Below are 17,041 nucleotides of genomic sequence, written 5' to 3'. Positions count from 1 at the left end.
CTTTGCTGATTTTTAATTTTAACTTCATGACATGCTTCAAGAAGCTCTGTAAGGTCAACAGGAGGTATTACACTGTGTTTGTGGTTGGATCAGAATGAGTTTTGAATTCTTGTCCTGGGTTGCCATCCATCTTGCCTCACTTCAGATGGCTAGGTCATTGCTTGGACTCTTCTTTTTAATGGTCAGTAGAGAAAAATACGTATCCCTGTTGAGGCTGATTCACACTCAGCTGCCTTGGAGGCCTGTGTTAGAAAAAGATAAATCACCTGCTGGAGATATGTAGCATTTAAGAGAACTTCTGGAGTACTACTATGTGACCATTTTCAGAGTTTATGGAGAACCTGGGGTGAGAGCTGTTTCAACTCGTACATTCAACTTCTGCAGGTCTAATCTGGACAAGTAAATCTAACCCTTGTTCTAATACCTGACAGGAATTATTTTATGATCTGTAACTGGTAAGTGTTCAGTAAACCCCTGATGGTACTTGCAGACTTTGCATCTTCTTTGGCTAGTGTTTCTGTGCCTGAAATGATGAGGGCTGCTCAAGAATTTTGTCTGGATGTAGAACTAGAAAATTTCTGTATGTGACATTGTGAAGAGAAGACAGATGTCAGGTTTTCTATGCTGGTCCAGTTTTACATTGAGAACATACACAGTAAGAACAGTCACGTTTTCTTTAGATTCAAAAGCAGATTTATTACTAACTTACTGCTAATGTAAGTGGAGATTTAAAGTTTTAAAATAGTTTAGGAAGATGAATTAGAAGGAAAGGTTTAAGTTGTGATGCCATACTAGGACTGGTGAAATTTATCAAGGCAGTCTGGAAATCATGTTATTATGGAAACCTTTCCATTCAAACATTACCTTTCCTGTAGCTGTTTGTGATCTCATTGTGTTGTTGAATTGATCCTTGTTCAGATTCCAAAGCTTAATTTGATTAATTTTTCCATTTCTGAACATTTACATTTTGTACTTCTGTTTCTCGTTATGGTCTGTGCAAATGTCTTCATGACTCTCTGTCAAGCCCATTTTTTTTAATAAGAAGGCCGTTTGGAAGATACCAAGATAGTCTTCCAGAGGTGTCCATTGCACTCATTTGACATCTTGCTTGTTTAGAACAGTATTTCACAGTCACAATAACAAGGCACCCTGGTTAACCTCATTGCCATGTATTTTATAAATGCTGAAGTTTCATGTGTATTGGTTCCTCATTCTATTCAAATAGCAACAGATGAAATGTAAGGTGGTGTTTGATGCATTGTCTGCTCCCATCATACACTGTTCTCCAAAGTGTCTTTCTCCTCTGATAAAGACAGCCATTCTTTCTCTCTCAATCTTCCTCTATTGGGTTTTTCCCCTCTTCAGTTCTCCTTTACCCCTCTATTATTTGATCATAGCAGTAAACTGATGTCTTTGTTGCATGTACTACTTGGTGTCATAGTTTAACCCCAGACAGCAGCTAAACTAGGATGCATGGTAAGCTGCTGCTTTGGTTGCCATTTACTGGCTCTTGAGTCTTTCTGTTAAGGCTTCTGAAGGAGACAAAAGAAATGTAAATATGTATACAATGATGCCACAATTCCTGCCACCTCCTGTCAGATACGATTAACAAAGGTCATACAACAGTGTGAGTTAGATCACAACAAATGGTGAATTAGCTATAAGTACAATTTTTAGTGAAATTATAATATCATAGGGTCACAGAATGGTTTGAGTTGAAAGGGACCTTAAAGATTGTCTAGTTCCAACTCCCCTGCCACGGGCAGGGGCACCCTCTACGAGACCAGGCTGCTCAAAATGGGACAATGTTGCTGATTTATGGAATCTCTCAGATGGTTATGGCTGGAATTGAGTTTGGAAAAAATTAAAAATACTATGTTTTGTCTAGATACTTTCCAAAGGCACTGTTTCCATTTTTGATTTTTCAAAAGCATTTCCAGTTTGGAACAGAGCACAGTTTTCAAATATATTAAGGGAAAAGTATGACAATGTTTCATGTGAACTGAATTAAATGATCTGAGCTCACTGAAATAAAATTTTTTCATATTAAAAAATTTAATTGGGAATGAATTGGAAAAAACCCCTTTGTTTTCATGGTTTCACTCATAGTGTTAATTTGCATTTTGGAAATAAGATTTTCCAAGATGTTGTAGAAGGAGAATTTACCCTAAATTGCTGATTATTTCTGTGCCAGAATTGCACTATTATTTTGGGTTTATTTCAGGAGCACCATCAGATGAGCTTTTTTTTTTGTATCCAAGCAAAATGTTTTCCTTTGAGAATCAAGCACTTTGATAAATGCTTGTTGAGAAAGACAGAATTCTTTCCTTCATTTATTTATAGAAAATAGATGACTTGAATAATTTCTCAAAAATGGAAACACAAGAGAAGCTGTAACTTTTTCAAAAGCAAGTGGCTCTTCCACTGTGTTTCAAATTAACTGAACTGTTCACATTGAAGAAAAAAAAAGGTAGGAAAAAGGAAAGATCAAACCTGCTTGTGGGCAGTGAGTTTTCTCAGCTTTAGAAGAGAAAATAATATGATAGGAAACAGAGCTTATATTTCCAGTATTACTACACTAGACAGCAAGATCTTACCAAAGATGGTCTCTCCTTTGAAAGATGGTAACATATGCAAAGTATTGAAGCAAAGGAAAGAAGTTTTTGTTAGGTTGGACAAATTAATGGGGGCTTGTAATTTATCACCAAAGCCCAACAACATCAAAATCTTTTTATTGGCACAAGAGATCAAAGATTCTCTTACAGCTTCATTTAAAAAATGCATTCACTAGGATGTAATGTAATTAGATCCCTTCAAAAGGATAATCTGCACTGCTTTGGGACTACTTTTACTTTAAAGAGAGAAATAGATGTTCAGATTGCTTCGTTAGTGATTCCAAGCAACTTGTTCTAGGATTCAACTCTTTACTTCAAAATGGTGTTTCAGTGATCCCAGATAAACTCAAAACAGCTTCTCTGGGGATCAGGTGCCTGCCTTACCTCTTTCACACAGGTTCACTCAAGCAACAGCTGCAGAATAGTTTTCAGACTGAAGTTTTAAATAAAACTGGTACCTCCAGGGGGTTCTCAGTGTTAATAGAGCCAAATTCCCCTAAGTCAGCAAGCCCCAAGACTTTTACACTGCCACCACTTTCTTTTCCTCTTTGGCCTTCACTGATGTCCTTGACTTGCTGTCTCCTTTCAGGGTCTGAAATTGTGTTGTTCTTCCCACCCTCAGACAGCAGCAGTGTCTACTGCTTCATGGCTCACCTATTTAGAAGGGGTAATGCAGGTATCATATCACCACTGGAAGACCTTTGGGAACAGAGCATCTTAAGCAAGATCCATTTCCTCTTAATCAGATGAGAGTGACACATCATCTGAATACCTTTGCAAAGAATAAGGCTTATTGCCATCTACTCAATGTTTTTACACCACTTTTCATAAAAAGATTTTCCAGGTGCTTGCTCTTCTGGTCAGGTTTTCTCTCCCTTATGCTGGTAGTTTCCATTCCTAGTGTGTTCTAGTGGTGGTGTTACAACTCTTGCTCTGTGATGTCTCAGGAGTACAGTGAATGATGACAGTGATTCAGGTTCAACTGGTCTGCACCAAAAGTCTCAGCCATCTCAGTCATCCCTTTCTGGCTGGGACCATGGCAAATGTAGTGTCAGGGTGGTTTGATGCACCTGTGAAGGAAAGTGTAATTTTGGAAGATGATTTGTTTTCACCATTTGTTTACCGTTACCATAAAGTAGTCATCTGTGTGTGATAACAACCTATCTGGATTTAAACATTAAATCTCAATGAAACTGAAAATACTATTTTTCTGGCCTTTTTATAAACAGCAGTTAGAAGCTCCTCATGACGAACTGTTGTCTGATGCTTTGCACAGTGTGGAAATAGAGTTGAGAAAACTTGCTGAGATTCCTTGGCTTTATTATGTTTTTCAACCAAATGATGATGAGGTAAGTTTGATTAGTGCTTCCTAATTGAACTTAAATTTCCTTTGATAGGGAAGTGTAAGTTAGAATCTTTCATGATCTGGAGAGGCAGTTTCAGTAGTGGTGCTGGATCATTTCTGCCTGCTACGAACAAGCTTCTGGGCTTAGGGCTTTTTTTGGCGTTTCATTCCCTTTTGTGAATGTAAAGGTTTTGAATGGGCATTTAATAAATGGAGCATGCGTAGAGTTAAATCCTGATAGAAGTAAAATTGGGTCTTAGTTTTTGAGATTAACTATGAATTGCCATCACAAGCATATAATTTAACTGTGATTTTCTGTTAATTAAAGGTACCTATGCCTCTTCTTTCATGCAGGATCCCTCTCTGGATTATGCAAAAAGGAACAACAGAAGTACAGTGTTTCGTATAGTGCCAAAGTTTAAAAAAGAAAAAGTTCAGAAGCATAAGACCAGCCCTCAGCCTGGTATGTGTTTTGAAATGACAAGAAAAATAGTAGCAGTTGTGAAAAATGTGATTTTTATGGGTTTTTTTGGTAAGAGGTGACATGATGTGCTCTACCTACGGGTAAAGTCAAAGTGAAATGCAACTGAGCTAACTGGCATCTTCATTAGGATAAAGATATCTTTCAGTGCTCTTAGAAAGCATTCAGTAGGACCCCAATACTTCTAACTGAACCAAAGAACAACTGTGAAAATACTTAGATAGTTGTATCTAGGACCTGTGCCTTTGCTGGTGGTTGCATTTGATTAACTCATAACCATACAAGCCATGGATAAACACTGTTTTCCCATGAAGCTCCAACTCAGGTTTTCCAGGTTAATTTCAGGTGTGCAATAGCTTTTATCACACTGGTTTAATTAACCAGTTATTCTTAAATTTCAGGTGGGTTATAAGTTCAACAAGTGAGAGAGATCAAACAAAAAACCATGATAGTCAATACTGATGTTTTGATTAGAAGTTGAACAAACTCCACTCTCCTCTCTTCCCACTCTTAGCCATGAACTTACTTCCTTAAGCTTTTGTCCAGGAGGTAATCAGTGATCAGATGGTCCTAAAACTGTTTCTTGCATCTTTATCTTTTTAATGAATGATTGGTTGTAATCTGCAAAATCTTGCAGTTGTTGATCAGACTTTTTTCAGACTAGACTTCAGATTTCACTTCATTATGAAATTCATCAGCATTGAATGAAGTTTAAAAATTACAGCAATAAGTAGCATAACTATTTTTTGAAATAAATGTGGTCTTAATAGGACTAATGTGGGCAACTAACCTTAGAGAACAATGTTTTACAGAGAGCTTCTTAATGGCCTGTGTAACACAGTAGCTTAAAGAGTACTTGTGTTAATTAAGAATACTAGAATCTGTTAATTAAAACTGGACTTGCTTGCTGCCATTTCTATATTTGAGGTAATGTTGCTATTTTAATTTTACATATTACTTAGTTTTTGAAGGCTTCTCCTCTCCCTGGATGACTACTAATAAATTAATGGTGTAAAGCAGAGCAACATTAGACTGCGTCACTGATCCTAAGCTGGTTTAATGTGAATTTGTTGGGACATGAGGTTTGAAAGGCTTTACTGAAGAAACTGGAGTAAAGCTGTAAGCATGGCTGCAAAGCAAAGAACCCCAACTTTGTTTAGATACTTTCTCATGTTAACTGCTAACCTGTAACCTGCATGTAAAAAGGAAATTGTCAGTTTTTGTGGAAATGACACCTCTAACCTTTCCCTTTGCTAGCACGGCTATTCTACTCTGTTTTCCACTCTCTTTGGCCTAACCTTTGCTTCTTATGCATTTGAGCATGTAGAAATTAAGGGGGTTTTGCTCTTAACTTTGGTAGTTCAAAAATGGGGCACAGATGAAGTTGCTGCTTGGCTGGATCTGCTCAGTTTGGGAGAGTACAAAGAAATCTTCATCAGCCATGACATCCGAGGCTCTGAGCTTTTACATCTGGAAAGGCGAGATCTTAAGGTATTTCCTTTGTGCTACTTTTCTGCTATTGACCGTTTTCTTTGACAAAACAACAAACAACTTTTCTTCTTTCCCTGCACTTGTCACTGCTTGTAGCTTGGCTTACACTGTGCAAATATGCAATAAACTAATGCGCGCTGTCTTTTGGCCTGAATTTCTGAAGTGCTGACTTGAACTTACTACCAAGAATGTCTGTGTTATCCAGAATTTTCTTTTTTCGCACTTCATGTAAAATGATAGCATTACAGTTTGTCAGAAGGCACAGGAGAAGCATGTTTGGTATCTTATTGACATCAGTGTTTCTTTCCTTTCCATTAAAAATGATCAGTATGGATCAGTTGAAGGTGGTGATAATAATTTTGAATCTATCTACTTGCAAGGTCAGCAGCTGTGAGCAGCTGATCTGCTCCAGATGATTTACTGTATACATGTTTGATATAGTGGGTGTGAGAGAGATAAGCAGCTTAATAAATTGCAGCACTGGACTTACATGGTGTTGGTGTTTGTGTTTCCATTAAAAATGATCAGTATGGATCAGTTGAAGGTGGTGATAATAATTTTGAATCTATCTACTTGCAAGGTCAGCAGCTGTGAGCAGCTGATCTGCTCCAGATGATTTACTGTATACATGTTTGATATAGTGGGTGTGAGAGAGATAAGCAGCTTAATAAATTGCAGCACTGGACTTACATGGTGTTGGTGTTTGTGTGTCAAAATAGACCTTTGCAATAGGTTTTCTTGTCCCAGGGTGACCTCTACCTAATTTTATCTGTATTGGTTTAAAAAAGAGCTCTTTCTTTTCACTCAAAAATTGTAAAACTTTCTTCCTCTGAGGTCAGATTGGTAGGTTTTGCAGGAAGAAATGTTACCCAGCAGGCTGAGGCTGTTATTTGAGCTTGCTGGTCCTTTTCAAGAATTACTTAAGTGCATCCATTATATGTAATAGAGGCTGTATCTTTGGGGATTCATTACATTACTTTTTCTGGGAACTCAGTGGTAATGAGTTCTTGGTAATGTGTTTTGCAACTGCTTTTAGCACATAAGAGAGGAAATAGGATATGGTATAAATTGCAAACATTTACATTTAGAGTGCAAGTCATTGCTCTAGCCACTGTGCAGTAGTCTCCAGGTAGATACAATATTTTCATACAAATGTGCTGTTTTATGTAAAGTTTCTTATATAGTATGAAATCCTGGCATTATAAGGCGGTGTTTGCATTGTGTGACTGTTGTAGTAGAAGCAGCTGCTGAAGATAGCTGCATTTGATATAATCTGTTTGGCTGTTGTGTATTATTTTACCCTTTGGTATTAGATCACCTAAGCTTCTTTCCATGGAAGTTAAATTCCTTTCTTTGGATAGTTCCTGACATGGAGGGACAATTTCAGGACAGTTTCTCCCTGCAAGAATTTGGAAACAGAAAACTGTCCAAGCAATCCACCACAGTGTTCCAGTGATGGATGTTGCAAGTCCCTGTTCTGAATGGGCACTGAACAAGTTTATAACTCAACTGGGAAACTCAGCATTAGACAATGCATAGGTTTGCTAAAATGTTAAAAAATCTTGACAAAATTTTTTTTTAAGTCCAGCTTGTTAGAATAAATGATGGTGGATAAGATCAGTGTTAAACTAGATGTGGCTTCTGGCCATGCCTTGTTTCTCATGGGTACCAATTTGACTGCATGCCCAGAAGCCTGGCATTTAAACCAAGTCAATATCTGCAGCAGGGTAATCATCAGCCTGGTACCCTTGTTGCTAAGACTTGTGCTGATTAAGTGTAAATAAAACCCATCACAAAGGTCTGTGCCATGAAATATCTAAAAGCTTGTCTTAGCAGGCCTACAAAGAGTCTACAGAGCCTACTGTCCCCTCTATCTAGTGTTGCCTGGAGACACATAGGGCAAGGAGTTTCTCTACACAAATTGCCAAGAGTATGTCCTATGATAGTCAAAATCTTATTCTAGAATTGCCCCATGTGCTCATTAGCAGATGCTAAGAGCTTCCAAAACAGTGCTGTTCATGAGCTAGGCCAGGCTTTTGGCCAACCATAGCTTGCACTCTACGTAACAATGCTGAATTTAAATAGCAGAGTTTAGTGCTCATCCTGTTGATTACATATGGGGCATGATCTCTGCAAGGAGCCAATTAAAGCTTGCTCAGACAGCCTGCAGTTTTCTGCCAGTGACCTGAATTGGTGTCGAGATGTATAATGTGGTACATGTCAGGAGCTGCCTTTTGAATCTTTCCTCCCTTTGGCTATTGAGGTGTGCAGAGGAGTCTTCAGTGCTCTTGCAAGCTCTAATCTGCCTACAACCTGTCCTCCAGTGCAAGGTTTGTGCTTCCTGACAAGCTAAATGGGATCACCATTGATTCATAAGGTCCTAAGTCATGTGCAATATATTTACCTCTATGACCTTTCATGTCTGCAACAGGAAAAATTGTTGCCTGTTTTAATTGAATCCTCTAAATTCACCTTTCCTTCTGTGGTCAAAAGTAGAGATAAAAAGCCATGTCACAAAGGATTTGATGAAACTCTGTTCCTTTGCACACATTGCTGAAATAGATTGATACGATGACTAAAGAGTTAGGCACCTCTAATTATATTTCTGCATGGCTTGTGGATCCTGTTCTTAGTTAGTTCTGTATGGCAACTGGCAAATAGAGAACACTTCCAAGTGGAACCAAATACCTCTTCCCACCCAGCCCCTGCAGTAATGCACTTTCTCCCATGCCTGATTTTATTTAGGGGAATCTTAGAATTTTACATCCATATGATGTTCCTTTGCTTGAGGAATGGCTGGGCAGTGAACTGTGAATTATGCTGTAGAAACTGTAGAAAGAAAGCTTGGTGTGGCTTTTTTTTAAACCTTATTTTAGAAGCAAACTCATTGAAAACTAGATTTTTCTGAAATAAATACTGGCATTCTTAGCATTGATAAGCCCGTTCCTATGCATGCAACTTAGTCATAATCAGGACTGCAACACATTTGGTAGGATGAGAAGATGATGTCTCCTTAGAGCTCCGTAGCAATGTCGGTTTCCTTGGAGAAAGGGTTTCCATGCCACATGTCACCTTCATGAGCAGTGCCAGTCAAGCTAAAATATATACTGAGGACTGTGGCACTTCATCCCTGTGTTTCACAGTAGTGTATTTTGAAAAAGTTCTTGCATGGAAAAGGTTTTGTAAGATTTGTTAGACATGTTAGATGGCTTTTTACACTGGGAATGCAAGTAGGGTAGATTTCTCATTTGGAAGATGTTGATATTAAGGAGTGTTTACGTAGATTACTTACTAGTATTACATTGGTGGTACATTTGATCAGAAAATGGCCTGGAAATGGCAAAGTGGCTAGGGAGAGGAGGAGAGGTGATCCTGTAATTTTAAGGCCATAGCTGGGGAAAAAGGAAGGCTATTTTTTTACCTCAGACTCTGGCTAGAGTATTGTCTTCAATATCATATTTTAGTCAAGTTGAATTTTTGCTAATTACGTTCAATTAGATATGAACAGATTACCTAGAGGATGATGATGCATGTGCAGAAATGCAGAAATATTTGGGGGTCTTCTGTTTTGATTGGTGCATGATATGCAGATGTAGCAGATGCTTTTAGACTGAGATGAGAGAATTCTGAAAACTTTCCTGCACAAACAATAAACTGAGAATACTGGATAGCATCTAGTGTCAGGAATGTATAAATTCTAGTTTCCACCAAACCAAAAACTATTACACAAGCATAAAAATTCAGAGTCTTATCAACCAGTGTTGGTTGAGTTTGGTTTTTTTCCCCTGAAGTGTAGCTGAATTTACCAAAAGGGTCCCTAAAATTTGTGGTGAGGCTCTTGAGACTTGCTGTTTTGATATGCATTACAACAACTTCAAGTAAAAGAGAAATAAAACCAAAATCTCTTGCCTCTGAAACACAGTCATTGTTGAGGATACTTTGTAAAGGTTGGTGGAAAAAGTGGCTGAGTTTTCTAGGAATTTCATAATATGATTCTTTCCTCTGGTCTTTGAAGTCTGGCTGCATCTGACTATGTTGCTTATCCAACAGAGGTTCTACTCCTGAAAAAAAGGTTGTTCTGAAGAATTTTAAATTCTTAACCTTTAATACATGTGGCTTGTCATGGTTTGGAAAGTATTCATATGGGTTTTCCCTTACCTAGAATTTGTTCCACATAGCAACTAGGGTATTTCATTAGTTTCAATAGTCATGTGTACATTTAGCATAAAAAAGAAAATATTCTTCAAATATGAAATTATAAATATTACTGTAATTTTGGGATGAGTTTAACTACCTATGGTGTTTCTCTTAACTTAAAAATTCGTGCTACATTTATAAGTGAGATTACAATTAGCAAAATTAAAATATAAATTAATGTGATGTGGCAAGTCAGGAGTTTTTTTCAGATAGGTTTATGAACAGCACTTGATTTGGGGACTTTTAGGAATATATCTTGAACTCTTTTTGTCCACATTAAAGGTGCCAAATGCTGTAAAGGCTGATTGCATATTTATAGTGCTGACAGTTTTCAGCTGAAGAAACAACCAAGTATATTTCATCTCTAACATAACCAGAAATCAATTTTGACTCTCTGAAAATTGATCAACCTGTTTAATCTTGGCTGTGCTATCCTTATAATAAAATAATTAATTCATACCCATCTTACCACCCCTTTCTTTCTTTGGTGAAATGCAAAATTAATTGCATGCTAACACTTTAATATAAAATACAGATTTTTCTCAGGTTTCTGTGTTTTTAGAAAGGTAGATACAATCTTTGTATAGAGTATGTATGAAATATTATATAATGTTTTGTTTTCCACTCTGTATGAGAATAATTTTTTCAAGCTGCCTAATTACACTCCTTTCCTTTTAATGTCTTTGTAATGGAAAAAAAAATCTTCCAATTAAAATGAAAGGATTTTCTTTCAGAAAAGTAGACAGTGAAACTTTTCTAAGTTTTATTTATTTAATCACAATGTATTTACATAAGGCTTATTCTACAAATAACTGGTGTTTGACTGTGCCGATTGCTCAGCATCACTAGCACAAGGATTTTAAAGACTTTCCTAGCTGGATTTTACAGATAAGGGAAGCAGATTTCCACCAAACTGAGCTGAAAGTTCATTAGTGTGGTGGGGGATCATTAGCACAGTTGTGCATCCCATTCTGCTCCTCTGACCATTGGACCAGTCAGAATTGAAAAAGGATGCTGCTGAAGCTGTTACTAATACTGGAAGAAGTTTGCTGCAAAAAAAAAAAAAAAAATCTCTTCTGTTGTCTCATACAGAGATGGGTCCCAGAAACCAATAACTGAAACATTTCAGCTGATGTGAATGATTTAGTGGTGGCTAGAAGGAGATTTACTCTTGTGCTTTTTACCTTTTCCTTTGGGATGTGACTGTCATGTCTCTGAAAATTTTTTCTTCCAGCTCTCTAATCAGGAAAGATCCATGTTAGGAGATTTAACCTTTGTGGAATGAAAAAAAAAATGGTTACCTTTTCTATTGCTCTCTTAAGGGAAGTTGTCCTACATGCCTGTAGCCATTACATCCACTTTCCCTTGAGGAACTGGGGATATGTCTGTTTGTTGATTAAAGTAGACATCATAGGGCCTCAGATCAAGTGGCATTACTGGACAGAAGCTCCAGTCCATCACCTCCTACCAAGCATTTGATTGCTGTATTAGAGAGGAGGGGGAGATTGTTCTTTCTTCTTTTTTTTTATTTTTTTTTTGGTCAGAAATTGTGAAAGGTTTTTGTATTTAGAAGTCGAGCCAAAGATGGTTTTGACAGATATTAGAGTGCCTTAGTTCACTATTGCAGGTAAGTACTTTTCTGTATGCAAGGCACAGAGGGATTCATTGTACACTTAAAGCAGTTTTTTTGTTAGGTAACACTTGCTAACACTTTCTGGTTAATGTTGATTGCAGTGAGCTCATTTCTTGACATCTGTTGCATGGATAGATCATAATCAATGGTCTGGGGGGTTTCCCTTTTTGTAAATAAATGTCCTTCTTTTTCTTTTTCTCTTCTTTTTTTCTTTTTCTTTTTTTTGCATTTCTGTAGGACCTGGGGATAACGAAAGTGGGTCATATGAAGCGAATTCTCCAGGGAATTAAAGAGCTCGGCAAGAACACCCCTTTGTCTGAAGTGTAATTATGCTGGTGCTGTCCTTAGAGAAGGGAAAGTTGCTGGAGAAGCAAAGCTGTTGCAGGCACTTAGCTGTCTTTGTAGTTTACTCTATGGAAGAATAAGCACTGGTGTTTGTACAGGCTAGCATCTCTGAATTCTTGCATGGTGAAGAACTTGCTGCAAGAGTACAAATGGATTTGTGCCAAAAAAAAAAGGAGAAGGTGATATGTTCTGTGAGGATATTTTCTTGGTATATGCATTGGCGAGTTTGGATAAGCCCAGTTTGGTAAATTGATTGATAGTGAACTGCACTGACTGGAAAATTTAATCAAGAAATGATTGCTTTGCTTACATGCAGCTCAGTATGCCTCTCTTTATGCTGCAGCAAGATGCCACTGTACAGCATGAGGCCGTGCGGTTACCCTTCCGAGGCATAGTGCCCTAAAACCTCCTGTGCAGAAAACCCAAGAGGTTTGGGAGGTTGAGCACGTGAGCCTAGCAGTGCCACAGGTACCAAGCACTCACTGGCCACGCAGAAGTGGGGAGAGATACCTTGTGATACCATGAATACAAACTATAATGCATGGTGTGCCTGCCTGAATTGTCTGTTGTTCTGTTGCATGACACATCTGATACTTTAAACACTTGAACAACTTTTATATCGGTTTGAATGAGATTTAATTTATTACTACTGGAGTGTCTTTTTTTGTTTTGTTTTCTCCCCAGTTTCAGGCACTTTTCTATTCTTCAGTGTTGTGTTACGCCTAAAATGTGTTCTATGGCAAAGGGTGTGTGGGTATGGAAACTTTGCATTTGTGCCATATTCAGCAGATTATATATGATTGAAATACTGTACAGTTAGATTTTTAAATATATCATGTACAGAAGGTATATCAGGTAACTAACTTATGAGAATTCTTGAAAGACTGGTACCTCACAAAAATATCGATTGGCTTCCTGCATGTAAAATGATAGAGTTTTCTCATGGTGCATTTTGAAGTAGTTATTCAGTTATCTTAAACATCTGTAGCATATTTGAACTTCTAGGCACTAATGGTTTTATTTATTCTGTTGTTGAAAAAGCAGGTTGAAAGACTAATGAAATGTTTTAACAGGAAAAATTAATTTTATTTATCATACATACGAAGAAGTTTAAGATGTAGCAGCTGATTTGATTTTTGTGGGGTAAGCTTTTATTCATTGCTAATTAACTATTAATTTAAAAATGCATCTGTGTGTATTTCTTTAAAAGGTCATCAATTTGTTTCTTGACAGCACTTCTACATTGTGAGACCAGAAAAATTAAAAAGCACCAAACTCTTAAGGTTTTACACTATGCATGCAAAGATGAATCACATGCAAGACAGCAATCCATGAGTTTAAACGGGTTAAAAAAATGAAAACCATTATGTTTAGAGGTTGTGCTAGAGCTTGTAAAGTTATTTACAGTTTGCTTGAATGAAACATAGGTTCATAATTGAATTTTCTGGTTAATTTTCCACAACATCGTTAATCTAGTAAAAAACTAATTTTCAGATATCTATGAAAAAATCCTAGTTAAATGTTTGAGATGAGATTACATTGCACCACCTGCCAGAAACCTTGCACATAATTTGTGTCCTAACAATGTGTCAATTGCAGCACAAGGAACACGTGACTTAGTTGAGTGGTTCATAATTGAATTTTCTGGTTAATTTTCCACAACATCGTTAATCTAGTAAAAAACTAATTTTCAGATATCTATGAAAAAATCCTAGTTAAATGTTTGAGATGAGATTACATTGCACCACCTGCCAGAAACCTTGCACATAATTTGTGTCCTAACAATGTGTCAATTGCAGCACAAGGAACACGTGACTTAGTTGAGTAACTTTGCCATTTATGAAAGAGTTAAGAGTGTCTTAATAGCTATTTATGTTTTCCTTGTAGGCAGCAGATTAAGGTTTCATTTGGTTTTTACCAAAGCTTATTTTCTCCGTATAAAGGGGCCAGTGTCAAGTACTGCATCCTGGTTTTGCCCTCCCTTTCTTCTGAGTATGACAGGAGTTGTTCCTTGGCAAGTAGATGGGAATTGTCCCTTGGACAGTAAAATATATTCCCCTCATTGTTTTATTGAAGAAGAAATAAATTAAAAATGAGCAAAACAGGCTTAATTTATATCCAGTTTGTAGCAATTTATACTCTTGCTGCTGTAGGTTCAACAAGCACCAATCTGGGAGCTCTGTGGACATAACTGATAATTCTGGTAAATGAACAAAAGTAAAATGTTCTGAGGTTTTCCATAAAAACCAAACCAAAATGCCTTTGCCACATGACATGATTTTCATGCTGTTGCATGAAAAGCATATGCAAACAATGGAAAGTTTGTTGGGTTTTTTATTTATTTTAATGTACTTGACATTCTCCCCTTTAATGATGTTCAGATTGCATCTGTCAAGTCTTCATAAATTGATTTCTTTTTCTCTTTGGCTCTCCATAAGCTACACTATGTTTTAACGTGCAGCAGCATTTAGTATATTGATGTTACAGTAGACTCCCTAGGTAATATTCCAGGACATAATTATAGAAGTGTCTTTGCTTTCCTGATTGTAGGATACAAGCTCTTTACAACTCTCAGCCTTGCTGTAGGTAATGAATGAAGATGGGCTATTGAACAGGATCTCCTCAGGTTGCTGTAGAGGTCTACACTGCGTACATTAAAACATGGGAGCTGCTTTTAGGCAGAGAAAATGGGCAAACGTTGTTTGTAACAACTTTCTTACGGCACTCCTCCAATTACCTCAGTATAGGACAACTGATCAATGACCTATGTATAGTTCATTTTTCTAAATGACCACCAAAGAACTTAACTTTGATTGTCCTAAGCAGTTTTTTTTAAATGTGCAAGTAGAGAAAAAATTGTAAGCATCATTTATGCTGTATTTATTAGATGCCCAGGAGAGCAAATTTTATGCAACTCTATGCCTTATACTAGTGTTGGCTATGAACTGCAAATGCATCTAACAGGGAGGCTAAAAACATTTTATGGGGGTTCTCTGCCAAGGTCATGGATTGTAACTGTGTTTAACTGATGTGGCTTTTCTAAAGACTTTTGAACAGTGTTACTATGTCTTGATTATCCTAATTTCTAGGTATTGGGGTTTTTTTCTTTACTGCTGTAAAAGTCCTAGCTCCTTGAACTAGGGACATAAATAGCTACCTTTATTAATGAACTGTATTCCTTCTAACTTAATCCTCATGTTTGAAGTGCATAGATCCCAGTATTTCCACAAAAATAATGTAAACACATCCCTAAAAGCAGTTAGTCTCTTAGAAAATGAGTTATCCCAATAGATCTGGTGGAGCCCTGTTCAACATGCTAGATTTGGCAAGACTGTCACTACACAAAGTTTTACTGGATGATTTTCCCCTCTGCCCCAGTCAAATACACATAATTTCTGTGGTCAGTCAGCATACATTAAAATCTGAAAGAATACAGAGAAATCAGCATTTTTTGTTGTGGCTGGTATTCATACACCTCAGAGAGAAGAAGGCAAGAAAAGCGTGTTTTAAAAATGGCAGCAGATTGCTAAATGCATGTTTCTGGTTTTGTCATTTTCAAATAGGATTTTCCCCGTTACTTTATTCAATTGCTGTAGCGACCTCTGATTCGGCTTGTGCAAGTTTTGCCTTTATAATGCCTAATGCCTTCTTCTTAGAAACTAAATCAGGCAAACTCATGATTGTAGGTGTTGGGGATTTTTTACAATACTTCAAAGAAGTTAAAAAAATAATTTTTTTTTATGATGGTGAGTGCAAATTTTCTTTGATACATTTTTATGTATTTCTCCTTAACCACTATTCTCCTGAATGTCTCTTTCAAAAAAAAAAAATTTAAACCTGGAAGAGCAGTAAAATTTAAAGCATATTATCATCCCCTCCCCTAAACTATTTCAACCCAGTATTTCTGTTTGTGGTTCTGGAGTAAGCATGCTTGGTCCTGTAAATCATAAATAGAAATCATATCTCTCTGTGCCCAAAGAAATTCATACTGCACTGTTGTATAACTGTAGTTCAAACAAGAGGAATTGATTTTTTTTTTATGAAGGTCCATTTCATATTTTCCTCTGCTTTTTGTAGAGAAACAGATAACCTGCCAATTTTTACTTTTTAATTGAACTCAGCAATGCTAATTCACTTAATGAAAATTTCATAATGCCTTGATAATGAACAGATCTTACTTCAAGGGTATCAGTGTTTTTCAATGTATCTGATCATCTTTCGGCAAGACTGGCAGGAGACCTTTTTCACATGTAATGGAAAATTAATATGTATAGTAAAAGATGTTCCATAGTCCTACTTTAAAAACAGATACAAAACTAGGTATTATCCATAGATAATTCCACAGTGGACTTGTAAAACAAAACCCCCCACAGTGATTAATGGCTTGATGCTTCCCACTACTGATTGCATTACTAAAGTTTACTACTGCTTCTGCAGTGCTCTCTCCATGCCCCTAAGTATCAAGTTCTTGCATGTAAGTTCAGCAGTTCTGGTAGCTAATAATTAGTAGTGCAAGAAGTCTTTGTGAAAGGTAAAGTCCCAGGTAATGTATATTGTTGAGGATAACAAAGCTGGAGCAATTTATTTAGCTTACAACTGGGAAATCATCTTGTCACTCTTATGACTAAGTGAGAGCCACAGGAAATTTAATTTTTCACTCCAATAACCTAAGTACCTCTCAGCTGCAGCATCCTGAGTGTTACATTTATATCATGGGCTCTTCCGTATTTTTGATTCTGTTTTCACAGATTGTGTGTTTCGTGGGACGATTTCCATATCATCAGGGTTTGATGCTGCTTATTCTAACTGCGAAGATTTAACGTTTGCAGGAGCTGTACATGACTGTATTGCTGTCTTAAGCAATGTGAGGACTTTTTGATGACTTGAGGAAGCTGAGGAGTTTGGACAGGATTTAAAATATCTCTGCTGCCTCT

At 37.0% G+C, this 17,041-nt stretch overlaps 1 protein-coding gene across 1 annotated transcript in view; it reads left to right on the top strand.

Annotated features, from left to right (window-relative positions):
• DGKH (diacylglycerol kinase, eta) overlaps positions 1-12,089 on the top strand; it is a 49,505-nt gene extending 37,416 nt beyond the window's left edge. The window contains exons 24-27 of the mRNA XM_009081341.1: positions 3,845-3,964; positions 4,315-4,423; positions 5,802-5,932; positions 12,000-12,089. Coding sequence (XP_009079589.1) covers positions 3,845-3,964; positions 4,315-4,423; positions 5,802-5,932; positions 12,000-12,089 — 450 coding nt within the window. The remainder of the gene's footprint in view (positions 1-3,844; positions 3,965-4,314; positions 4,424-5,801; positions 5,933-11,999) is intronic.
• The last annotated feature ends 4,952 nt before the right edge of the window (positions 12,090-17,041 follow it).

The sequence above is a fragment of the Acanthisitta chloris genome, unplaced genomic scaffold (assembly GCF_000695815.1).
Source record: "Acanthisitta chloris isolate BGI_N310 unplaced genomic scaffold, ASM69581v1 scaffold33778, whole genome shotgun sequence".
Taxonomy (NCBI): domain Eukaryota; kingdom Metazoa; phylum Chordata; class Aves; order Passeriformes; family Acanthisittidae; genus Acanthisitta; species Acanthisitta chloris.
The sequence above is the reverse complement of the archived record's forward strand: the minus strand, read 5'-3'. Positions and strand labels throughout refer to the sequence as shown.